Below are 27,443 nucleotides of genomic sequence, written 5' to 3' on the forward strand. Positions count from 1 at the left end.
TTAAATGTTTTGTTTGTTTGTTACTTTGGTTGGTCCTGTCATCCTTTCCCTTGTTTTTCTGCATCATATTTCCTTAAGTGTCCCCTGGTCATCTGTTGGCACCTTTTCTCTCCACATTTCCAGATGCCTTGCCTTCTAGCTTCATTCTGGCTTACTTTTTTTCCTAGAAAATATTTTTTAATGGAAAACAAGCTATATCTATAGTGCTTAATGCCATGTCTTGTACAATATTTTGGAAGCAGTCACAATACTTAATTTTGCTTTCAGGAGTTTAAGAAAATGTTTTTCAGCCAAGAAAAGAGTATAATCCATTGTAGGTTTTGGAGAAAACAGAAGAAAATAAAGGTGCAGATAAAAGTTTCTGTTTCTTGTCTATTTTTTCCCTCTTTTTTATTTACTTAATGTTTTAATTATTTAGTTACTTTTCTTTTGAAATTGCTCACACTTGCTTTTGTTGCAGATGCTTGAAAAGACTCACGTCTTTTCTTGATGCATCCTTTTAAACAAATACTTTTAAAATGGACTTTGATATTCTCAGCTGGGTAGCCATGAATCCATGTTTGGGCAAGAACTGACATGCCTCAGTTATTATCAACAATTTTACCTCTTATGCAAGAGCATGTAGTGACAGGACAAGGGGTGATGTCTTCAAACTGAAAGAGAGTAGGTTTAAATAATTCATTATGAAAAAATTACCTACTGAGGGTGAGGGTGGTGAGGCACTGGCCCAGGTTACCCAGAGAAGTTGTGGATGCTCCATTCCTGGAAATGTTCAGTGCCAGGCTGGGTGGGGCTCTGAGAAACCTAGTCTTGTGGAAGGTGTCCCTACCCGTGGCAGGGGTGTTGGAACAACATGATCTTCAAGGTTCCTTCCAACCTTTAACATTCTGTGATTCTCTCCAGTACTAAGAGTGCTGTGTATTTTCTGACTGAAACAAAAATCTGTCCTATATTTTCATTACTGCCTAAAATTGAAATGATGAATATATAAGTGCTATCAGCTCTTGCTTTGATGGCATCCATCCTAAAACAGAGAAAGCTACAGGATTTTTATCAGCCTTAAAAAAACCCAGCATTAAAAACACCCCAGCATTATACATACCAAGACCTGATGGAGTATTTTTTGTACAAAATAGTTAAAATTTGTTAAGAAATAAACACTTCCGCAAAAATATTAAATTCCTTATTAGCTCAGCATCAAGTTGCAGTTCTTGGGTTGGGATGAGCCTGAGCAGACCTGTTTTGCAGTGAAATAGATTGTCTTGCAACACGGTGTACTCCTGGAAATTTTCTTCTTTGAGAATGAGCCTGTGGCATTTCTGAACTTGAGAGGCTGAGCTAATCAAGGCAGCTGACAAACCCTTCAGCATGCTTGAATCAGTGTGGGTTTGTCCAAGTTCTAAGTTCTTTCTTTACACCCTTAGGCACAAATTGACAGATTTTTATTTTTTTTACCAGCTGCTGAGATGACTGGCAAGAGACATGTAATCAGATGAAAACATTTGTTAGTCTGTTACATAAAATTCAGACAAATTGAAAAATTTCCTTTTCACCTTTTCATTGTGAATTATATTTTTGCCTGTTTTTTAAATAATTTGTGATACCTAATCTGCAGCAGCATAAGCACTTTCATCTGGATGTGATTAATTAGGATGCTTCTTGTGAAGCAGGACAGTTCTCAAATGTGGCAGGTCTTTGGAGATCTCTCTACTGTTTCACCAGAGCTGGGAAAAAAGAGCTCCTTAGGAGACGAAGTTTTTTGTATGCCTATTAATGAACAGTGAGGTAAATTGTGAAGGTGACATATAAAATGGGAGTCAGGAAAAAAGTAAAAGGTGTTCCCAGATACACAAGGGTATAATGGGCATTTTTGTTTGCTTGATGAGTCTAAGTAAGGCAGTTGATCTTTTTCACTCTCAGAATCAAGGCCTACCTGCCAGTTACTTTTCTGGAAAGAACAAATTGTTCCTAAAGAAAAGCAGGGCATATAGCAAACTTGTATGGCTTTCTGGGTAACAAGATTAACCAACATGCAAATTGGTGAACAAAGCAAGCAGAAAAGTACTTACATTTTTTAGATGAAATTTAATGTCTCTGTTTACCTAGAATCATGGAGGCCTTCCTAGCCCTACTTATTCTGTGATTCTAAGATCAAGTCCATTCACCAGCTACTGCCGAGTCCACCACTACACCATGTCCTAAGTACCACAAACTGCATGTCTTCTGAACACTTCAGAGATGGTGACTTCACCACTTTGCTGGGCAACCTGTTCAATGCTTCACAACCCTTTTAGTGAAGACATTTTTTCTGATAGTGAATCTAAACCTCCCCTGGCATGACGTCCTCTTGTCCTGTCTGTTGTGACATGGGAAAAAAGATGGACACACACCTGTGTACACCCTCCTTACAGATGGTAGTAGAGAGCAGTAGAGTGTTCCCTGATTCTCCTTTTCTCCAGGCTAAACAACCCTAGGTACCTCAGATGCTCCTTATAAGACTTGTGCTCCAGATTAATTTCCAGAATTATATTGTAGCTCTTTATCCTGTTCTGCGCAAGTATTCATTGGGTCCATAGTGCTTTACTGAGCTGCAGTACATTATTCCCTAACAGTTTAATGATAGATATGCTAGTAAAGAGAAGGGTAATGATGAGCCTGCATAGTGGCAGCTATGAGCTCCTATGTCAAAAATAATTTTATTATATTCCCTCTCAGTCATGTAATCTGTGCTTATGCATTTTTCAGGTATTAGGTGTTCACAAATCATAGGGCAAAATGAGTACTGGGATGACTTTTATGGTAATTTTAAGAAAAATTTTCCAAGGAAATACAGTTAGTTTGTACAATTAAATGGTCTATTTGTCTGCCAGGCTCTTTTCCCCCAATATTTTCTAATCATGTCAGCTAATTTCAAATTTATAGGAAGTAGAAATTCATTAGTTACTGTCTTATTACCATTTTGTGGTAGTGACAAGGTAAAAGTGATGCCTGAAATCAGGTTTTTGGAAAAGAGTCATAATACTCCTTAGTCTTCTGGGAATGCTGGTTCCTGGAAAAACTGTTCTCCCCCACAGAATTGATCCCAGTCTTCTCCACACTGATAATACAGTGAGGTGCACTGAGCTTGGGGAGTGAACTCTTGAGTCTGGCACAGACTTGTATGTCAGTTTTTCTATCCCCTGGACTACGAACTGCCTTGGAAGTGGGTGCCATTGCTTTGACTTCTAATGATGAAAAGCCATCAGCAGGAGCTGAGAATATATTTGGTTTTATGACATGTTGCTGTTAGAGCTGCAGGACTTAGGCATTAAGAAAAAGAAATGCATCTTTTTGATAGGGTGAAAAAACATACTTGGCCATTTAGGCCAATGTGGTGTCTTCTAGCCAACTGGAGTTAGGAATATAATGCCTGTCATTTATGGATATCCACTTGAGTAAGGGCCCAGCGAGGATTTAGACATACTCCTGGACTGTAACAGGCAGCTGTGTAGATTCCTCACAAGCAGGTGTCACTGTTTTGGGAGCTTCTCAGGTTGCATGTTTCCGGCAGCACTGCTGGTTACTCTGGATTCAGTTTCCTGTAACTGGTATTTGTTAGTGATCCCATCTGGTGTTCTTTTTTTTCAATTGAATAAGAAGCAAAGGATCTGGTGGAGAAAAAAGGGACGCTTCTCATCACTGATTTTTAGATGCATGCCAGGAGCATACACTGTACTCATATTATGTGAAAACATTATCCTGGGTCCCTTTTCTCCCCCTTGACAAGATAACAGACTTTGATGAAGTGGGCTGCCGACAGGTTCAAACATGTTTTCTTCACCTTTTAAAATTGATTTCTAGAAATGTTGTTGGAGGAATCAAAGGATATTTGCAGGAAATGAAACAAGTCTTCTTGACATGAGTACGTTCTAATTTAGTGCTGTGGCCTGCAAAAGGAAAACAAGTATTCTTAAGGCAACATGACAAATCTATGAAAAACATGCATCTTGTTTGCTAGAGTATCAGTTGTGATGCCACTCTAGGATGAGTTTAAATGCCTTGTGTCAAAAACGCAGAGTAATGACATCATATTTTACCTGATGTTAACGTGGTTTCTTTCTTATGAATACAAGTTCACTTGAAATTTCCTGGGTTGCCATAGCGTATCCTATTTCCAGGCAGGACTGAGTTTGCCTATTTCCAGGCAAACTATTTTGTTGAATAGTTTGCACATACTTGGTGTGTATAGAGTTGTAAGAATGTCCCTAATCCTGCCTCAGTTGCCTAAGCTCTTTCTTGCATAAGTAAATCGTAGCCAAGAACACTCAGGGTCACTTAACAAAAACTACTATGTAGCTTGTTCCTACTTCTCACGTGGTTACTGGACTGGTTTCTGTATCCTCATGTTATGGCTGTTTCATTAAATGAGCAGGCCCAAGCGTTGGTACCTTGTTCACATGTCCCTGTCATGTCTGCAGATCAGTAGGTGAGCAGCCAGTACTTAGACATGGCCTGAAGTGCAGCATGGGTGAGGAAAACCTACTGAGTAAGGTGTGAGCATGAATGTGTTCTGTCAAAGCCATTGAAAAAGCAAACGCAGAAAACTCCACAGGAGGTACTGCAATAAAACCTCCTCAGATTAGTAATATGTCTTTAATTTTGCACATTTACTTCATTTCAGCTTGTTTTGTGTTCACTGCATATTTACAAGTGTGTTAATGTTGCTGTCCTATTGTAAAGGTTTCATACCTTCTTGGTGATTTCTCATGGGCAGCTCCTTACAGCACTGACTCCATCTTCTCAGCACAGGCAGCAAACTCCATCTCCCCTGTCGACCAGCCAACCTGCTCTTTTATAAAACCCCTCTTAACCGGATCCAGCTGTGGCCTATTAAGGGCAGGCTTGTTCTTAATGCTTGATAATTAGCACAGCTGTAACTCCTTAGGGGTGAGATTACTTTCACCACTATCTCTGGTCTCCTACCTTCTATCTATCCACATGTTAATTCGGGTTTTCATGAGCCATATATTTTTAGATATTGCTGACAATTTATCCTGAGGAGGGGATACAGGAAGGTTGATCATCTTTTTAGTGTGTGCTGCTGATCCTCTTGGGCAAGGATCTGTTTTTAAAGACTTCCTAGTGGAGGCTTAAAGCAAAGATGTGCTTTCCAGTGGGTTTGTGAGTGAAGGCTTAAATACCTTTCTGCTGTTCAGATATCACTAGTTTAGTCCTTCTATTTTAATATCAGTTTATCAAAAAGTTCTTCTTTGTAACTGTTGCACTCAATCTCAAGTAAAATAAATTAAAATGTATTGCAACTGAAGCGGATGAGTCATCTTCCATTGTGATAGGAAATTGTGTGATTTTTGGATGAACTAGGAAATGCTGATAACGTACAGCAAATATCTGAACATCATTAAGCTTGACATTTGGCTTATTATGTATGCTGGCTACATAGTCTTAATGAGCACCTGGATGCAACTTTTCTGTTAATGAAGTCTTTGATGAAACAATGTATGTTTAAGAGAATGTCATTGGAGACAGGTGAACATAGTCGTTCTTACCAGTACTAAATGTTTTGTTTCCTTCTTTCCTGCTTTTACCAGTTATGAATAAAGAGTTTGAGATTTTTATATATAACTATTTGTTTTATATACATGACTACACTCAGTATTTTCCTGTCTGTATAGCAGTCAGAGCCGTTCTTTGCTGACAGAACATGCTAGGAAGAAAAGGTCATACTCTGGCACTCTCAAATCTCTCCCACCTCTCAGCTGCAGATTCCTTGCGTTTCATCATCTCTTCTGAACTTTGGTTTTCCTGTCGGTCTTTCAGATACAGATGACTTTACTGAGCTAAAGATCTGAAGTCATATCCTGAATGAAAACTACTGTTTTGATGGGTTGTAGACTCCTTTCAAATACTTGATAACTGTCTGAGCAGGTATTAGTCGTATTGCTAACTGGAAAACCAGGAGAGGTCAGTGGGAAGCCTGAACTTCAAGCAAAATTTTATACTGGTCCTTAACTTAAGTATATATCATCTTTTCATATTTTTCAATGTTATGAACGTCTAGACATCAGTCTTATTCTGTAGCTTTTCTACCTCACAGTAGAGAAAAATCTGAAAAAGGTTAGATAAGAGCAGAAAGGAAAAAAATGCTGGCTGGTTCATATCTCTGTGGACAGAATAGCAGACTATTATCACTAAAAAGTTCTAGGACTGAAGAGAGTAAAAGAAAATTCCCAGAAACTGTAAAGAGACAGAAGAGCTTCCTTTTGGCTGATTATTCCAGCTGGGTAGAGCAACCCACTCAAGAATACCAGCAGGTTTCAGACAGTCAGGGATAGGTAATGAATATGTCACTGGTGGACTTCCCTGGACTTCCCTGTGATTTCACTGATCTATTCAGCTTTCGCCCCCACGTATCTGTTCCACACCACACAGTATCTAGCACAGCACTGATGCTTTTTCTTCAAATTAATCTGTGAGAACACTTCAGTGTTTCCTGAAGTGTTTTGTTGAATAAACTTTGACACAGTAGAAACAACAAAAATCTTTGGCAAAAAGCTGCTTTCCTTTTCTTACATGTCATAGCAGCAAAGTTTTCTAGGGTATTAAATTCAAGGACACCTAGAGATATGTTCTCAGATAAATACACTTGTGATGTTTTTGTTGGTTTTTGCTTTATTTTTTACTTGTCTGAGTAAAATCTTAAATCTTCATGCTCTCTATTTCTTTTTATGAGTAGTCTCATTCTCAGATGAAAGAAACCTGGGATTAAATAAAAAATATTCCAACTACTTTCAGGTTTGCCTTTCATCCAACTGGTGCCATGTTCGTAATACTGTCTAAGCTGCTCTGAAGGTAAGAGGCAAAAAGAGAGAACTGTACTGGGAACAGCTGTTTAGTGAACTGCATACCACTTTTTTTCCCTTGACCATAGTTAAAGCAGTACTGTTGCCAAAAACAAACTTCCAACACAGCCTATACAGATTAACTCCCCAAAGGTATGTTTGACTTCAAAGACACTTTTGAAAGAACTTTAGTCTTTAAAATCTTACCCAGTGGCTTCCTCTCTTTTTAACAATTTGATAAAAAAATATATTTAATCAATGTTGTAATTGTTTGGTTCCTTTAATAGTCCTTCTAAAATCCTAATAATAGTCCTTTTTTTTTTTTTCCAAAGCTAGAAAACACCTATATCTTGAAGCTGACATTGTTGTCACCCTTTAAATGTTATCATAAACGTTATTTAGTAAGTCATCACATTCAAAATGCATCCCTGGTCTTTTCTTTATACTGTGCTTGCTGATGCTGACCTTTGGATTGCTGTTGGTTATTTTTACTGAGGCAAGAAAGACTCCATCAATTTCCTGTGGCAAATTTCATTGTAAATAGTTTGGTTTGGTTTTTTTTATTTTTGTGATTGCAGTTGTTGTATATCTAGAATTACATGGAATAGTGTATCAATGATAGTGGGAGTGTATTCAGTAGCTGAACTAGAATTATATGGACTACTGTCTTGAGGAACTACTTGGCAATCAGACTTAAAACTCTCCGTGGAAGGGTGTGCATCGGAGCAGATATTCATAAATTAGTAAGAATTAATATTTTCATTTCAGGACTTTTCTAGCTATTTAATACTACTAGTATCCTCTTTATAGCTTTTTAAAATCTATACTGATCTAGGCATAGGTTAATAAATAGATACATTAGGTAATTCTTTTTCTACCAGTAGTATAATTTGGACAAGAAACTACCCTGTGGTATACCTTTGCAAGCTGCTGATTACATGATGGGTAGAGCCAAAGTAGTGACCATGCAGTAAAAATCAGCTGTCAGTATAGAGAGGGGATAGAGATCTTAAGTTTTTGCACACTTGAATTTTCCTCCTTTGTTTTCTTGTTAATACTCTTTGGTTTTCATTTAATTTGAAATACGAAGTTCTTTAGATCTTTAGTTAATTTTCTACCCATGTTAGTACATTTTGTTAAAATAAGTTTGCTAAGGATACAGGGCTTATGCAATCATGCTCTTTCTTCTGACTTTTCTGCAACAACATTTAAATCTTTTGGTTAAGTTCCAGAAATATGACAGACATGGTTAAGTCTGAAATTTATTGTATTTGTAGGATCCTAGGATAGTTCACCTGTCAAGGGGTCTGGGAGATCTCTAGGGCAAGCTCCTGCTCAAAGCAGGGCCAGCCAAGGGTTCAGACCAAGTTATTCAGGGATTTGTCCAGGTGGATCATGAAATCCTCCAGTGGAGGAGATGCTGTGTCTGTGCAACCTGCAGCACTGCTGGACTGTGTTGAGAAAACTTTTCCATATACACAGGTCAATTCTTTCTATTTTCACTTTTTCCCTGTTTTCTGTCACCCTTGTTTCACACTCGAGTAAAGAGCATGACTGTGGGAGCATCAGCATTGCTGAGCTGCTGTTAGACCCCTCAGAGCTGTCTCTTCACCCCAGTACACAGGCCCAGTTCTCTCAGCCTCTTCTCACAGGACAAGTGCTCCAGCTCTGACCACCACGAGTGGCCTCCACTGACCTTGCTCCACTTTGTCAATGGCTTTCCTCTTCTGGGGAGGAGAGGGGAAGTCTGGCCCACTGTTGCACATACATGCAGTCTAATGAGTACCTACTAAAGGATCACTTTTCTGCAATTTCTCTGTGTTCTATACAATAGGCAGCCTGGTAGATAATAATGATCGTAAAGTCCAACAGTAAAAAAATACCTGCGTAATAAATTAAACTTTTAATGGATGCTGTATTTTCAGACATGCCCAAATTGAAAAGACCTTCACTGACTTATGGGACAGAATCTAATCATAAGGGAAGAATCTGTAAAAGACTTGAGTTTATCAATATGGATGCTTTCAGCTGTTCCCCTGTGTAATTACATCCTATACCTAAAAGTATTTTTTTTCAATCTGTAACATTGCAAATAGATGCTTTCCCCTCCTGAGAAACACTACATACCCATTTTGGTTTCTTCTCACACTGTGCTTGATTTTGCATGTCTCTGTCAATCTTTTTTGACTTGTCTTTCAGAATTCTTTCTGAACATTATTTTCCTAGCCACTTTTCTTGCTTGAGAGCCGAGGTGATTCAGCTCGAGTTAATACAGTTCCAAAGCTTCAGTTTGTATTTGTCTAGAACAGATGACATAAACATGTAGATCTGACCCACAATTATCTAAGAGGTATTAAATTCATCCCTGGCAGAGGTATTGCCTTACTTGTGTCTGATGAAAGAAGAATTATTCCCTTATCCTTCCTGAATCATCCCAACTAACTGTGTGACTGAACAAGTATGTGTACATAAAGGACATTGTTATTACAATACATGAATGTGTTTCTGGGTGAATATAGTGAGCCAGTGGCTAATTTTTCAGTGCTCGTGGCTGATTGTACTGTCCTTATAACCTCTGCTGACCACTGTTGGTACACTCAATGTTTTTACCTTTAAGTTACCAATTCTTAGGGGTTTGGATGTCAGTTTTATTACTGGCAACTTCTCAGGATGTTCACTTCTCATGAATCAACTTCATTTTAATTTGTTCAACTATTGAGCTATAGTTGAACAATTTTTTTTTCCCCTGTCTCAAAATCCAGTAGCCCTGCTTTCAATTAAAATGTAATGCCTTAGACAGAAAATGAGCCTTTATGTATGTTTTCAGTATTTTCTGTTTCTAAAAATATGCTGGGATTTTTTGTTAACACTCTTCTAGGTATTCAGAGTTCACACTGTGTAATTTTTTAATGAACCTGAAATTAAAAATGCTCTCTCTAAATTAGAGCTGTCAATGATTTATTGATTGTTATTTTGCATTGGCATTGTCTCATTCTTCCTCTTACAGTTCAAACATTCTTTCATTAACCTGCATAAAAAGTGTACTTTGAGTACTAGATAAGCTTGATATACATAACAGCACATGCATGCAAGAAGTTGGTGATACTCCTATTCCGGAAATCATTCCCATTAATAGAAACGTGATTGTTTCAGAGGGCTCGACCTTGTTAACAGCAGCCCATGATTCTTGACTGAAGCAGTGCCAGTACTGCAAATGCAAAGGTAAGAAAAGCCAGATAGGCTGCAAAATTCCTTTAAGTGGGAGGCAAATGTTGACAGCAGAAAGAATTGTGTAGATTTAATTTTTTTGGTAGGTTGGACAGACTGACAAGAAGAAAATTATTTTTTTGAAGAGTTTTGACATGACTCTTAAGTGTAGCAAAAGAATGTTTTTACTCTGGGGTGCCTAATTTTAAAAGAAAAAATATATTCATTAGAGAAGTTTTGTAAAAGGTGTCAAGGACTTTGAAGAGAAATGTAATTAACATCATTTTATTGGCACTGTAAGAGTAAAGCGGTGAATACTGAAAAAGAGTTACTAACTTAGCTTTCCATTTTATAAATCCATGAAGGAAAAAAGTTACTTCCCTCAAAAAAAATCCACATAACTGGGCTAACAGTATTTCCAGAATTTTACATCACAGAGTCTGGAGATAGCTCAAGATAAATTTTCATAGGGAATAATAATTCTAATAAGATACAGGTAGGAATGTGTTTTTGTCTCTGTTACTTCTCCAGTCAGGGCCTCTTTTTGCATGACTGAAATATGCATGTTTTCTTCCAGTAAGAGGAATGAGAGACGTGTGTTATACAGAAGCAAGTGCAAGATTACTATGTTAATGGTAAAAGGCAAAAATGAGGCATGTTTGAGGATTGATGCTGGAGGAGGTAGTTGAAGAGCTCTGTGTCTCCCTGGTTTAATTTGGTTAACTCAAAAATATATGGAGTGTCTTCTTGAAATGTTTTTTTTTTGCTTTTTACCCAAGATCAGTGGTGCAGAAAAAGTACCACTGAGATCCTTATGAGGATCCTCTGTGGAGGAATGTTGTTGATTATGGACATTCTGTTTCTCCTGCTGTAGTTGGTTGACACTGACTGGGTGCCAGACACGTGGGAAAGCCACTTGCTGACTCCCCTCTGCATCTGGACAGAAGAGAGAAAATTTAATGAAGGGTTCATGGGTTGAGATAAGGACTGGGAGAAAACACCCATCAATTGCCGTCAAAGGCAAAACAGGCTCAACTTAGAGATATGAATTTATTGGTAACAAAATCAGAGCAGGATAATAAGAAGTAAAATAAAACCCTAAAACCACCTTGCCCCCACCCTGCCCCCCTCCTTCCCAGCTCTACCTCCTACCCCAGTGGCACAAGGAGACAGGGAATGGGAGTTAGGGTCAGTTCATCACCCATAGCTTTTTTCTCAGGGACAGGAATCCTTCCCTTGCTGCACCATGGATCCCTCCCATGGGAAACAGTTCTCCCTGAACTTTTCCAGCACGTGTCCACCTCACAAGGAGCTGCTCCCTGTGAACTGCTGCGATGTGAGTCCATCCCACAGGCAACAGTTCCCCTCAAACTGGGGAACTTTTCTATGAGATGCAGTCCCTTCAAGGACAGGCTACTCTAGCATGGGTCCCTCTCACCTCAGGTCTTCCATAAAGTCACAGCCTCCTCTCAGGTATCCACCTGCTCTGGTGTGAGGCTTCTCCATGTGCTGTGAGTGGATCTCTTCATCCTGATGGATCATCATAGGCTGCTTCACCATGACCTTCACCACAGTCTGCAGAGGAATCTTTGCTCTGGTGCCTGGAGCATCTCCCGCTCCTCCTTCTTCACTGACCTTGGTGTCTGCATAGTTTTTCTTCTAACATTTTCTTACTCTGCTCTTCTCTGGCTGTGATTATGACTGCCCCACCATTTTTGTTTTGTTTCTTCTTAAACATGCTATCATAGAGACATTACCACCACTTATAGTTGTCCCAATCTTGGCTGGCAGCATGTCCATCTTTAGAGCCACCAGGAATTGGCTCTGCTAAACACTGAGGAAGCTTCAGGCTGTTTCTCACAGGAGCCACCCCTGTAGCTCTCTCTACTTCCAAAACCAGGCCATGCAGATCTAATACAGCTGGTCACAAAATCCTCTACTGCCTATAGCTTTCTGTAAGCAGTGGCACACGTTCCCCTGCACTAGGAACACAGTCTGCAGCCAGCAGCAAAGCTGCGGGAGTTGAACATTAAAGAACTGCCTGCTGTGTGTCAGGACAGCACTTGGGGTACCACCAGTGCCAGGGACCATCCTGGTGCAGATGAGTGACAGTGGTGTGTTGGCATGTTCCTGCTCTCAGGGCAGGATGGTGACTGATCTTTTTGACATGTGCTGGAATGTACTCAAAAGCTGTGTGGCTGTAGTCCTGTGGCCACCATCTCTTAGTGACTCTGCTTGAGCAGGGGAGCTTGCACTAGATGGTTCTCTGCAGGTCCTTTCCTGCCTCCGTGGTTCTGTGGTTCTGTGACTCAAAACACACTCAAGCTAAGAAAGCCCCTCCAGATTTCATGACATGGGAAGGTTTGGATGATTCCATATGCTCATGAAGAGCCAGGTTTTTCTCCAACAATTCAGTTGTCCATGTGGCAGCCACCTCTGTTCCCTTGGGAGATTTACCACTGACTGCACAGAAAAGTAACAAGCTAAACACAAGCATGAGGAGTGCAATGAGTGCAACATCTCATTAAAGGCATTGGTTCTGTTTTTGTAACGTGTGTGGACAAGTGACCATAGTGTTTGCAGTTGGCAAGTCAAAATTTACAGCTGAAGCAACTAGCTGCACGTCAGTGCTGTGAGCCAGCAAGTTGGCAGCTTGATCCTGGCCTGGATTCCTTCATGAGACTGTCTTATTGCTTCTTGTCTGTGATGGTACTAGTCATGGAGTGACACAAGGAGTGTACATAGCAGTCAACTGTAGTTCAATACAAAAATTGAATACAGCTTGTCTTGCTCCAGTAATTAATGTATTGCCTCTGTCTTTTGAGAAAACTGCTCTTTTTGCTTCAGTCTTCTTGAAAGTAGCAGTTCTTGACACAACACTGTTTTTTGTTTACTTTGGTAGTCTTTGGCCATGGTCTGAAGAGCCTGTAGCCTGTGGTGCCATGCTGGGCATTAAACCTGAGGCTTTGTACAGAGCATAGTACAGGGGAAAATTTCTCCATGAAGACTTTGGGGTTTATTTTTAAATTTTTTAAAGAAGGAAAAGCAAAAGCTTTTCAGAGGCTTTCTATCAGACATTCGTTTTGGATTGGCATTACAGGCAGTGCCTTTGAGGAAGAGTAATTGTAAATTGACTTTACTGTTCACTGCTACATTTTGAGAAGAGTGATATCAGCAGAAGTTACTCTGGGGGATGCTTGGGATGAAGTGTAAAAAAACAGGTGTGGAAGGACAAGAGATTTCCTAATAAGTTGTTGGTGTCTTTGGTACTAGAGAAAAAAGGACAAAAAAAGTTGATCACACTGTGGAAACCCAATATAGATAGAAAGGCACCCCCATAAAAAATGTTCAGTACCCCATTTTATATACAGGTGGGTACCTTAGAACAGAATGACAAAAGCAGCACTGAAGTTTCATGCCTGTTATCCTCCTAACCTAAAAAGGCTTTGCAAGAGTATAGTTAGATTTTCAGATGCATTTTTTGATGGAGAATAGATCCTTAGCCCCAGGCTTGAGTATTTGATTTTACTTTATTTTTACAATTGTTAGTAGGGGCTGTTTTTGTCTAAAGTAGTATAATTCCTGACACTGGTATCGGGGCATTCAGTACTTCCCTTGTTGGTAGTGTGTGCTACCAGGCTTGTGCCCAGCATGGCTGCGGGACCTCCATGGGGATCACTTCTTTGCCACCTGTGATTCAGTGAAACCAGTCTGGCGTCTCCGCTGATGGCGCTGACTCAACTCCGTGGAGGTTAGGATGTCACGTTCCATCCTCCTTAGATTCTCCCGCAGTGTTTGGTGCTGTGTGCTGCGGGACCTCCCCCGGGATTGGCTCCTTGACACCTGTGGTTCGATCAAAGAAACTTGGTGTCCTTGCTGAAGGCGCTCACTCCGCCTTGGAGAGGCATGAATGCCCTGTTCAATCTGTCTCTCATAGCATTCTGTCCTCCTTGGATTGTCCTTCAGAGGCAGTGTGCTGCGGAGCCTCCCTGGGGTTCGGCTCCTTGTCACCTGCCGTTCTCTGTAAGAAAGCCGGCGTCCTCGCTGTTGGCGCCTGCTCCTCCCTGAAGACGCACGGATGTAGCAGTCATGCCTTAGAGCTCGTCCCTCATCGCGTTCCATCTCCCTTAGATACTCCCTCAGTGTTTGGCTGGAAGATCTGCGCGACCTCTGCCGGGATCGGCTCCTTACTGCCCTCGGTTCTATGAAAGAAACCTGGTATTCCTGCCTACGGCGCTTACGCCTCCCTGAGAGGGCATGGGCGTGCCGTTCGGTCCTTTGGTGCTTGTCACGAGCAGTGCTCCGAGCCCTGCTCTGCTGCCGTCTCCTGCTGCTTGAGTGATTGTAGCTTTGGGCCTGCTGGACCCTGGCACGGCCATCGTGATGCCTCCTTGGATACCTGCTTCGGCTCTTCACTTGGGCCCTGCCACGGCTGCCCCCACGGCTGCCCCCACGGCTGCCACCACGGCTACCATCACATCTTCTACTGTAAGACTTGCGGCGCTGGTGTCCTGGGGAATTATGCTGACCTCTTTCTGCTGAGTGGGATCCAGCTTGCTCTGCTTGAGTATGGCTGGCCGAGCTGATGGACTCTTCGATAGAGTGCACCTCAGAGTTACTGTCTTCCGCCCTGTGGAATGTATGTGGGAAAGGTGACTGGCATATCAGGCCCTCCACTCTTGTGTGGAACTACTCCACCATGCAGTAAAAACAGAAAGGGTGCCAACGCCAGCTCACAAAGGCTTGGTCATTAATGCCGGCCCGGCAGATTGGGCACCTTAGGTTCTCTGAAGCACCTGGACGTGCAGCCCGGGACACCTGGATGGTGCTGGCAGCAGGGGAAGAGGAGCTGCTTTCTGCCAAATCTTCTTTCTCTGAGGCCATTTTGCCCTGCAAACCAGAGAGATAAGCTGATGTGTTCCCTGGTGCTGGGGACACAATCTGTAGCCAGCAGCAAAGCTACCAAAGTTGAGTATTAAAGAACTGCGTACTCTGCCTCAGGACAGCGCTTGGGCTGCCACTAATGCCAGAGACCATCCTGGGGTAGATGAGTGACACTTGGGTGTCTTAGCTCTTGAGGCAGGATGGTAACTAACCTGTCTGATATGTGCAGGCAGGAGCTGAGAGGCTAGGAAAGGAATTCCTGGCCTGTCAGCAGCTGCAGACAGAGCCTGACTGCATGGCAGAATGGGACCAGCACCCAGGCCCTGTCAGTGTTGTTGTCCAGCAAATCTTCTCTGTGCCCTGAGAAAGCACACAATGGGATGGGGCTCCTTTCTCCCACCACATTCAGATGTCTCTCCCCAGTGGAGGAGGCCAGACACCGTGGCCTTTTGGGGCTTCCCCAAGCATCCAAAAGGCTTGTTGTCACATGTGTCACAATGACTCCCTGGTGACATTGTGGGGCTTTCAGGGACCACACCCAGAAGACACAAACTCCAGCCCTAAGGAATGGACACTTCCACAATAGCTCATCTTACATGGCTGCTCCACTGTCAAGTAAAATTGTAATGCCATATTTTTTACATAAATTCACAGGTTACACTGATCATATTCAACCCTGTGTTCTGTTTTGCAAAGAAACCAGCTCAAGGCATTTCTTACTCCTCAGTCAATGTTGTAAATCAACAGAGGTGATACTCCATTGGAACAGTGTCCAGTGTGCGTCTCCCCAGCATAAGTAGAGATGGACATACTGGAGAGTGTCAAGTAAGGGTTCACAAGGACCATCTCTTCTACGAGGACAGGGCTAGGAGTGCTGCCTCCAGGCAGAAGTCTCCATAGAGGATCTTTTCCAATGTATACCAATAACTGAAGGGAAGGTACAAAGAAGACACAGCCAGGCTCTTGTCAGGGGTGCCCAGAACACAGAACTTCTCTCTAAATATTGGGGAATTTTTTTACTGTGAGGGTGACCAAGCACTGTCAGGGTGCTTGTGGACTTTCCCTCCTTGGAGAAGATACTCAAAAGCTTTCTGGCTGTGGTCATGGGCTAGCTGGCACTGCTTCCTCTCAGAAACCTGATGTCCCCAGTGTCCCACCTGCCTTCTGCTGTAGTTCTGGTCTCACAGCCTGGCCCTCATCACAATCCCTTATCACTTGCTTCTCTCTCTGTGTTTGACCTTAAGTGCTGTGGGACCTCCCCTGAAATGGGCTCTTTGTTGCCTTTCATTCCCTGGAGGAAACTCAACTCCCCGCTGCTCTTTCTTGTGCGTCCCATAATAAGCTGGGATTGGCTCTTCTGGGTTTAGAGCTCAGCCCTCGTCATGGAGTGAAACCAATTTAAGTGCCACAGCTTGCCTCAGTCTTGGTAGATAAACAAACTCATGTTCACATAAGTCTGATAAGCCCAGCTGAAGTAGTCTTTCATTAGCTTCAGCAAAGATGCCACTTTGAATCCAAAACTTCCAGGTACTCTCAGTTGAAAAAAAGCACAAGGCTGGCACTGGTTACAAGGCCTGGTAGATGATTCAAAGTGGAGCGTTTTGTCCTATTCTTTAGTGCCCATCTCTGCTGACCATGCAGACTTTAAAGTATCTTCAGCTTTCCAGGAGAAAGAGTTTAATTGTTTCTAAAGCCAATGGCATCCTTGCCTGTGTCAACAATAGATGATCATCAGGACCAGGGCAGTGATTGTTCTCCTGTACTCAGCACTGGTGAAGCCACACCTTGGGTGTTACGTCCACTTCTGGGCCCCTCACAAAGACACTGGGGGGCTGGAGCGAGTCCAGAGAATGGCAGCAGAGCTGGGGAAGGGTCTGGTGCACAGATCTGATGAGGAGCATCTGAAGGAATTGTGGTTGTTTAGCATGGAGAAAAGGAGGCTTGGGGGGGGACTTCAGTGCTCTTTTCAACTACCTGAAAGGAGGTTAAGTCAGGTGGGGGTTGGTTTCTTCTCCCAGGCAGCTAGTGACAGGATGAGAAGACATAGCCTCAGGCTGTGTCAGGAGAAGTTCAGGTTGGACAGCAGGAACCATGTGTTCACAGAAACAGTTACCAAACATTGGAACAGATTACCTCAGGAGGTGGTGAAATGACTGTCCCTGGAAATATTTGAAAGATGTAGATGTGTGGATGTGACACTTTAGACGTGTAGATGTGGCTCTTAGGGATGTAGTTTAGTGGTGGACTTGGCAGAGCTTGATTAATAGGTGAACTTGATCACCTTAAAGGTCTTCTCCAGTTTAAACTTCCATGGTTCTAGTGAAATATATGTGTACGTGTAGATTGACATTCCCCACCTGCCTTTTAGAATTACCTAATTTAGTGCTGTGTTCACAATACATTTGGGAAATTCCTTTATTTCATTTAGTACTTACTGTGTTTGTAACACTCTTCCCTCTTTATGCGCCTTTGTCTCTCCCCTCTATATAAAGACCAAAAAGGTCCTCTCTTTATCTATAGTCCCCATAGCCCATTCCTTTGTATAATTGCATTGTATCTGTTGTCAAAGAACTTTTTATCTATTAAACCTGCTCAAAATGAGTATTTTACTTAATTTGATGCTTGCTGCTTTCCGGATTAATCTTCCACTGGATGCAACATACCATATTTTTTTACATGTGTTCAAGTATTTTACAATAATGAAATGTTCTTCTGATGCTTTTAGTGATTGTAAATAACTTTTTAATCCTAAATTATTGAATGTGTATCCCATCTGAGCTCTTTTAGGTGTATTCTCTGGGAGGTTTTAAAAAATCTTATTACTGTAACATTAGAGAACTGTCTGTTGGTGCAGGCTTTAAATAAATTATTTGATCTCATAAAAGCAGCATAAACATTTATTAACAAATCATGTCATGGGCTGTTCTTTTCTACACATTTTCTCTTTATGCTTGTTGTAAGTCAAAGAAACTTGTGTATGAATGTTAGAGTGTGCTGTGGCTGTGTTCCTCCTTTCCACTCTTGCTTTCACATCCCTGAAACAGCATGTTTCTGAGACCCACAGCTGTCCCTTTTCAGCTATAATTCAGTTATAATTAGCTCATTATAAGCATTGCCATTTTCTGTGCTGTCAACAATGTCACTACTGCAAAAGCAGCTTTTTCTATAGTACCTGTACTGTCAGGGAGCTCTCAGGCACTGTGTAAGGTGCCCTTTGCAGGATGATGAATTTAATTACTTGTTGTTATCCATTGGTTATAGAGCTTTAGGGAATAAAGAATGCAGAACTATTCTACTAATAATAGAATAATTTTTTTGGGCAAGGGTTAACTTCATTTCATTATCTTTAACTGATTCAGAAGTATTTGAATGAAAACTCAGTAACAGCAAGAAGTTTCTTCAGTTTTCTAGTATTTGTACTGAAAGTTAGCTATTGCAGTTAGAATCCAGCTTAGTTCTGGCAGGTCACATTTACAAAAAGCATTGAGCTGTGATATGTTATTCCCTTTAAAAGACTGACAGCTGGAATTGTAAGCCTCGTCTGTTCCTGCTCCTGCTGAGATCATTTGGCTTCCCTTTCAGCTGGGGAAGAATTAGTTGTGGAGTGTGCCCTGTGGACTGTCACCTCTGCCTCTCAGCACTGCTGAGAGTCCAGGTTCTCTTAAAGACAGCAGTCCCTGTCACGTGAATGCAGAAGCACAGGTGTTCAGTGCTCGGTCTGGGTCGGAATGTGTAAGTTGAAACTTCCTAAGGATGACAGTTGCTATGTCACTGATTGTTCTATTTTGTGATATTTTTCAGAAATGGAAAAATTTCAGGGTTCCGAAGGCAAGAAGGAAGATGAAGAAAAGAAATACCTTGATGTTATCAGTAACAAAAACATAAAGCTGTCAGAGAGGGTTTTGATCCCTGTCAAACAATATCCAAAGGTACTGTAAATCTAGTCTAACACTTGTTTAATATTTATTAATATAATGATGAAAAAGTTATACACAACCATTTTTATTGAGTCATAATGTGTAGGCTTTGTGGTAGTAAAAACAAAAAAAGCTCCTATTTAAATATATCCATTAGTGTTACATGTTTTAGCTCCTGTCTCAGGGCCTTTCAGAAAAGCAATTAAAGTGAATGAGATTTTTTTTCACGTTCAGGTACATTTTGTCCTTATGCTGTTGAGTTTTTCTTTCTCCTTTTTTTTCTTTTTTTTTTTTTACATATATCATCCTTTTATAAAATAAAATAGCTGTTGCCCAAGAAAAAAATGTTCCAGCAACTCCGAAAAGCTTCCTCATAGAAGGGTTGGGGGATTTTCTCAGGTGTAGTAAGTTTCAAAAGATCGTGTCAGGATTACTGCAGGCTGTGACTGACAATGTTTTAGCATCTAAGACTTTCTTATTAGTTCTCATTGTTACATACTTTAATGCAGGAAAAGGATTTTATTTCTTGCAAAATCTAGCTGCTTATGGGAAGTTTTTGGTTTTATTTTTTTATAAGAGAATATTGGGTTTTTTTGGAACTTGGGTGTTTGTTTGGTTTTCTTGTACAGTTTTTAATTTCACATAAACAGTTTCTCCAATAGTATTCATACTGAAATGACAAACATCTCTGTTTGTCTCCGGACTATTTTTTCCTTGCTGATTTATTATCATATGGTGCATGGTTGACCATTAGCCTCGATTACACTTTGAGCTTTTTGCTTTATACTTTCATTACAGCAATAAATTTCAATAGGTAAAAAGCTCATCAAACAAAATGAAAGGTGTAAAAAAAAATTGAGATTCAATGATTCCAGCTGACACTTACCTCCTGACTAGTGAATGTAAAACTGAGATAATGTAATAATCAAAATAGTAAAGACCTTAGAAACACATACAGTGCTATAAGGAATTACTTTCTTGCTGCATAGCCTGAGGTGCTTTGGCTTGATTTGTGGTATTTTGTGTAAATGCTGTAGGTGACCTGAAGTTCTTAGTCAGGATGTAATAGTGCTGTAACTTCGTAACAGCAGTGTGATAATTATTCAGAATACTGTTTGATGAAGGTACTAGAATAAAAGACAAACTATTTGAAAGACAAAACACTATCATCTATCCAATATAGCACCTGAATGTGATTAAATTAGCTTCATTTACTTTGATGAACATGTCATATTAATGAAAAGTAAAAGATATAAGGCATTTTTTACAGCTTTTGAGTGGTGGAGCAAAAGAAATCAGTGTGATAGAAATGAAATACTTATTCAGTAATGCAGAATAATCTCTTGCAGGGTTTCTGTCATTGATTTGCTAGCAATATTCTGTGCTTGGCATGGAACTATTCCCAGAACTGTAGGTTTCCTGATACTGTCTCTAGTAACTATCTTTCAAGGACTGCATTTGCACTTGGTGTCAAACAGCTGATTGCTGTGATCTAGTGTCTTGTCTTTTCTGGATAATTGTATACATTAGTCAAATCAGCACACAGCAGTTGCTTCAGCTTGCTTTATGAATGATGAAAAAAAGTAGAAGATAATTAAGAGGATTAGTATTATATATTTTTTAGAATATGTTAATAGTAGCAGTTGATCAGACTTGTATTTATAAACAGTTAAGATAATTACCATATGTTTTCATGTAGGAGTCATTTCTATTTGAAATAACATTATTTTAAATCATTTAGTCATTGTTTGCTGACAAGATTTTGTGGGCATTGCTAGGCATTGGGCATTGCATTAGCAGGATTCTGTAAATATGCAGAAAGTGTCCAAATGTATAAAATTGTTGAAGAAAATCTCTCCCAGTTAAAACCATGTAAAACAACAGTTTACAGACTCTGTTTGGGCAGTCATTGTTTGCTGACAAGATTTTTTGGGCATTGCTAGGTTAGCAGGATTCTGTAAATATGCAGAAAGTGTCCAAATGTATAAAATTGTTGAAGAAAATCTCTCCCAGTTAAAACCATGTAAAACAACAGTTTACAGACTCTGTTTGGGAATGAGGGCAGCTCTTGGAAGACATTTGCACTTACTTTAACTTCATGTAAAAATACAAATTGCTCCAAGGGAACCTTTGGCCTAAAAATTTATTATGGTCTGTAGGCTAAGCTTCAATGACAGCTGTAGAGTCAGCAGCAGCATTTTAAGGTTTGAGCAAAAGTTAACACAAAAGGCTTCTAGTGGCTAAATAGTTCTTGAAGTTGCAGAATAAGTCTTATAAAATTGTCTCTACTCAAGTGTCCACAGTCTGGTGCAGACAACAGGAAAAGAATATGAAAGGTTGTGACTAGCAACAGCTGTCTTATGGTACCACTGGTAAAGACACAGGCCTCTGTCCTCTGCTCTGAAACAGGGATCTGAAATAGAGATGGGGCATTAGTTGATACTTCAGCAATGATCTTTTCTGAGATTAATAATCTTAAATACCAGCAGCCCAGGTAAAAACAGCATCTCATTTACACATACTCCACTACGCAGCAAATATTTTTAATGCAGTCAAAATTTCTCTTGAAACAGTGATGCAATGTCTTTGTTGGTCCTTCTTTCTGTCCCATAAAGCCTTTTTTTTAACTTTTGTGATATGTGAATTCCAACTAAGACTTTAATGAAAATACCTCAGGATTTGTTTAAAAATACTTCAGCACTGATCAGTGTGAATTTATTTCAAATACATCAGATATGGGAAAAGAGTAGGGTTATTTAAAATTTTTTTTAAAAACGCCAGAAATCTGAAATTATCTTGTTCCTGAAAAATGAAAATGTCAGTTTAGATGCTTGGTGGGAAACTTTGTCATTTGCATGGCAATAAAAATTTTTGCCATTTACTTACTTGTAGTTTGGTTTCTGCTGTTTTCTGTAGTTCCTACCTTTTTCTGTGATAACTTGTTTACGGAGCATCTAAACTGGGCTTTGCAAATTTGTTCCTTTGCATAGTTTAAGAAGTTGAGAGCTTGTTTAAAGCTTTAGCTTCATGGAGCACATAAAATAGGAGGTTTTTGTTTGCAAATTTGTCCAGTACACATTGTAAATTAAAATATTGCTGACTTTGGTGAAATTCTGCCCTCATTATCCCTGGCTTCAGCTTAGCTGGGTTTCAGCCATTAAGGAATGGCTCAGTTTGTTAATTTCTTTTGCTTCCTTTTGTTTTCTATGAGTGCAAATATATGAAATAGCTGACAAGTTAAAAATAAACAGTATGTGTATAAAAGTCTTAAATATTGCAGTGCATCTGTTTTGGTTTGACCTCAAGCAGCAACCAAGCCCCCTGCAGATACTCACTCACTCATGCACCAGTAGGATGGGAGAGGGATGGAATAGTGAGAGTGGGCTAAGAGACTTTAATAGCTAAAGCAAAAGTTGTGCATGGAAGTAAAGCAAAATCAGGAATGTCTTCACTGCATCCCATGGATAGGCAGGTATTCAATCATCTCCAGAGAACAGGGGCCTATCATGTTTTGTGGTGACTTTGGAAGACAAATGCTGTCACTCCAAATGTCTCCTCCTTCTCCCACCCTTATATGCTAGTCATGCCACTATGGTTTGGGATATCCCATTGGTATCTGGGGTCAGCTGTGTGTCCTCCCAACTTCTTGAGAACTCCCAGCCTCCTCGCAGGTCAGGTGGGATGAGGAGCAGAAAACCTTTGACACAGTAAATGCTGCTCAGCAATACCAAAATCATCTGTATTATATCAACATTGTTTTCAGCACAAATGCAAAACGCAGCTCCAGACTTCGAAGAAAGTGATCTCTACCCCAGCTCATGACTTCATGCAAATAACTTAGACAAACTCAGCAGTGCTAAACAATTCATTGTGAAGGGTAAAGTTTTCTGGTTTTATTCTGTCTTTAACATCTAACTCAGACAAGTAACATGATGTTTACTTAGCATTCTCATTCTTTCATGTGTTGTTTCTCTCAAACCTGATGGTTGCTGTTGTGCTTTCAAAGCAGCTGTTTTCATATTAAATCTGCAGGTGATTTGTGTGTTTAGTTCACTTTTAAGATATGAAGAATAAGATATGCCAATATGTCCATTAAATGGAATGACAAGAAAATAGGAAATTTCTAAGGGAAGTGGGACCTGTGCTGTCAGTGAGCTGAATGAGTTAGCCATGACTTCTCTCTGTAATTTATATTGTTTGAATGAAATAAGTACCTTTTGTTGCATAAGGCAGGAGGAACATTTGATCTTTCACTAATCCTGTAGATGTTTCAGGAGATTATGAAAACTCTAACATTTTAATAAGAGGAAAAAGCTAAGCTAACTGCAGAATGGAGATTTTTAGTTGCCTTGCCAGTATTTTTTTCCTCCTGTGTAAGACAAGAAAAGCCTTTATACTTGCAAGACCCTGGAATTTAGACTGATGCCGGACTAAATAAATATTTTACTGGTTCTGTATTTCAACTGAGTTATTTAAAAAGAAGCCTGAACATTGGAAGGCAGAAAATTATTAATTTACATGAAGTGCGTTTTACTGAAATTGATCCTGCAAATAGTTGTATAAATAAAGAATGCTTTTGCATATATCTTGCAAGATTTCTATCCCTACCTGGTCTTAGTGAAAAAACTGAACATGCATCTTTGTAACAAAATAATGCTTTTCTGCTTTATAAATGTGTGGGGAAATTTCAAAATTCCTTTTTAGTTGAGGCCAATTCAATTTTCATGTTCAAGTGTAATAGTCACTCAGAATTTCTGATCTACACAGCACCAGGAATAATAGGGGCAAAAACTTCTTTATGTGCTGTATTTAATCTGGAATTTATTATTATTTGATTTTTTTATTAAATTTTAATTTCTGGAGTCACTGATACACAGAAAATTGTTCCAGAAAAATTATATAAAGTGTTCTAGTACTTAAGGTTTATAAAAATCTAATTAAAAGATACTTGAATAAGTGTTATTCAGTGGTGAAAGCCCAGGCTCTATTAAGCACTCGGACATCAGAAGAAGGATCTTTTGCATTTTCTAATATCTCAGTTCTGCTTCTTACCAAATTCCCTATTAATATATAGTTTCAATTTTGATAATTAACTATATTTCAGATAGACCAGCAGAAATATTTCAAAATTTGAATAATAGTTTTTGAGTATTGTTGACTTTTCTGCTTCAAATAAATAGCTGTAACCAAGATATTTTCTTTAAATCACTTCTGTATGAACTGTCCAACTAATTAGGAAAAGTGAAGTGAAATATATTAACATTTGAAGAGAGGAAAGTTGGAAAAGTATTTGTCTTCCTGTACTTAAGCTGAGAGAAAAGGCAAAAACTATTAAACATTAAAATCTCATTCCACTTCTCTGAAATTTTCTTGCAGGTGGTGCAATTCTATAATTCAGTGCAGTTTTTCAGTATTTCTGATTGTACTCAAGACCCAAACAAATACAAATCTTCTGTTCCATTTAATGACATCAGACATTTGGAAAATCCAGACAAATACTTTAGTTGTATTTTCAGTAAAATACATGAAAACATTTCACACAATGTTTTTTTTCCTCCTGACTTACTTAGGACCTGATCTTTCATCCATCTCTCTTTTTACCTTTTCCAGGTAAGTTCAGGAAATGAACCCTGAGTCTAACGCTTCTAGGGCCAATGCCAATCCTGTGGATCTCTTGAATGGCTACAAGAAATACCTTTTATCATATACCAATAATTTCTGTCCCCATTTTTGTTAGTGTTTCATTTGTTTTCATACCACTGCTGTTGAAATCAGCTCTACAGCATTAACTACCTTCTTTATTATGCTGAGAAATGCTGCTCTGTACAGACTTCTTTAAAAATTGTTCCATAAAATTGTTCTTGACTGCAGAGAATAAAGAATATTCCAGACAGAATTTAGAGATTTGCCTTTCTGTTTCATTTAACTATCCATGACTGTATAAATCTTTAGCAGTGTAATTAAAACAACATCAACATAGTTAAAACAATTAGTACAAATACATATTCCCAACATTTGGGCTTCTTTCCCCGCTTGTGATTGCATGATGGTGAAAGATTATTCATGTGATAACTTCCCTTTATTTATACATGAAAATGCATAGTTCAGCCTTCATCCTTTACTGTTTTCTTCCTAAACTCATTCTTAAAATTACAAGCAGGGACACAAAATTGCTGCTTAGTGATTTACTGGGATTTACTCAGTGCTGTTAGAGTGGTATTGCCTTCCATATTTCAAGGCAGACCTTTAGAGTAGTTGGAATTTACCATTTCCTATTTCGGGGCACTCAAACGCCAAAACTAAGATGGAAACACCCTTTGTACACAATACACCTAGTAAGTACACTGGTCTTTCTCCAAGGAGCTGACAGTGTAGAAAACACAATGTAAGTAGAAAATGGGACAAATAAAAATACGAGCAGGAGAAAGTTGGTAGCTGGTAGCAACTGTGTGAAATCCAGACAAGTCCTAGCCACTCTCCATTTGGAGTATTGGTCATGACTCATGTTTTCTAGGCCACCAAAACTCGAATATTACTCTCTGTTCTTCTTTATTTTTCCTATCTGAGTGGGAAAGAAATGCATAATTTATAACACTGCTTTAATAAAATAAGTGTGAGAGTGGGCAGGAACTCACCCTTTTTAACCAACAGCTCTAATCAGGAGCATGATTTCATGTTAATAGTACACTGGTTGTATATGACTGATTGTGGACATCTGCTCGACCTGCACCCAAAGATACTTGAGGTTTTCTTTGCAACTACAGCAGCAATTGTTTCTTTCTCTGCTCTTGGTATTAATGCATGATTTGAGGACTAAATTTTGTCTTCAGTATCATCTGTACAAGTTCAGTATTTTCAAAGGAATCTGCTTCTGGAATCTGAGGGGAGTTCAGCAAGCAAGTCTGTTGATGATTTATGGTAAGAAATAGAATCTACCTTACTTCCACTTACCTGTGTTGCTTTTTAAGGACTAAAAAAAGTAGTGAACAGTAAAAATTAAACTTTGTGTCTAAATGCACAGTGAATCATATCTACTAAAGCTTTCAGATTGGACCTGTGCTTCATGAGAACTGTAAAGCAAACTGTTAGTTAGAGTGAGATTTTTCACAGTACTCTTGACTTCAGTAGGAACAGAGCTAAGCCAGTGATTTGTGTATTGATTAAAAAGCTCACCTATTTGTGATCAGGTTTGGATGACTTGTTACTACTTTTTTTCCTTCTAGCTTTTAAGAGGATCATTTGCCAGTTACATTAGTTAGCATTTATAACATCAGCATCTTAAAATTGCAGGGCAGTAGAGGAGAAGACTTTATGGCAAATTGGTTCTATTTTGAGTATGGGCTTTTCTATATCCTCAGAAATTTAAATTTGAAAAACTCTTAATGTGTGCAAGCAGTAGGTAGAACATTGTAGTGCTATCAGCACTTCTTCTGGCACAAATCCCAAACATAGCACCTTACTGTCTGTAATGAAGAAAATTGACTCCAGTTAGCCATATCCAATACAGCTTTTCAATTTGAAATGCTGCTATCATATAGGATGTGAGATTTTACTTATTTTAGTAGTACTATTTCATATACATATTTTAATAATAATAGTAATATTTTTAATATTGCACTGTAAATGTCATGAACATTTTTTAATGTTACAGTCTTATGTGTTAGCAGAGAATGAAAGAACAGTAAACTGATAACTTTAAGCAAAGTAGGGTTTAAAGAATGTTTTGGAAGCTTGTTAAAGTTGCTATTAAAATAAATATTTACTTCCTTTCAAACATTGAAAAAAGATCCAATATTTAATGGAAAATATGCACATTGGGTGCTTCAGAATTGCTGCAACAGGTAGCTGTCATTTCTTCCTGTTTTACTCTAGTGTAAACTGATCAAACATTTTGTAAGTGCGGAATCTATGTGGGCTAATCAGTTCTTGAAAGCAAATATATTGTTTTCTCTTACACAAACACTGCTGGAGTATGTTTTTACCTCTTGAAGCTGAAGATTAAATCTGTTTTGTGGCTTTTCAGGCTTTTTCCTCTGTTCAAGTAGTGCTACAAGGTCACTTCAAAGGAGACATTAATGTAATTTATAATAATGCTCATCTAATTTTTGAAAATTACTTATAAAATATTAACACAAGAGATAATACCCTGCCTTGATCCTTTTGCAATGGACCTAATGGCTAGACAGGAGGTAATAGAGCTCATCACAGAACAATTCAGGTTTCGTTGGTACCTAAGTACACAAGCAGTTCCTTGAACTTCAGAGCTAAGGAAGCTTTTTGAGCTCGTCTGTGTCTATTGCTTAGCTGTGGGCTCTGATTTGATGTTTTGCTAATGGATATAATGACAAAAATGTAATTTTCTATGGATTTTCTGATCTCCTATGCGTGAGCATAAGGCACAGCCTTTGCCTCAGTTTGAACACATTCTTCTGTCTAGCTCTATATGTTGTCCAAATTTCAAAGATCTTACTTGTCTTTGAATTAGCCTCCTCTTGCAAAGTGAGCTGAAGTCAAGCTTTGAGGTCAATGGTTACTAGGGAAAAAGACTGCACAAGGAAGATGATCACCTTGCCTTGATTCCCTGTGAAAGGCTTGG

At 39.4% G+C, this 27,443-nt stretch overlaps 1 protein-coding gene across 7 annotated transcripts in view; it reads left to right on the forward strand.

Moving 5' to 3' along the window:
* KHDRBS2 (KH RNA binding domain containing, signal transduction associated 2) overlaps positions 1-27,443 on the forward strand; it is a 340,609-nt gene that overhangs the window by 39,581 nt on the left and 273,585 nt on the right. For all 7 annotated transcript variants that reach the window (XR_005629817.1, XR_005629820.1, XR_005629818.1 and 4 more), the window contains exon 2: positions 18,732-18,859. Coding sequence is in view for 1 of the 7 variants with exons in the window: in XM_039729259.1 (XP_039585193.1) it covers positions 18,732-18,859 (128 nt within the window). In the remaining 6 variants the exon portion in view is untranslated. The remainder of the gene's footprint in view (positions 1-18,731; positions 18,860-27,443) is intronic.

Source organism: Passer montanus, unplaced genomic scaffold (assembly GCF_014805655.1).
Source record: "Passer montanus isolate IOZ18808 unplaced genomic scaffold, ASM1480565v1 scaffold11, whole genome shotgun sequence".
Classification (NCBI taxonomy): domain Eukaryota; kingdom Metazoa; phylum Chordata; class Aves; order Passeriformes; family Passeridae; genus Passer; species Passer montanus.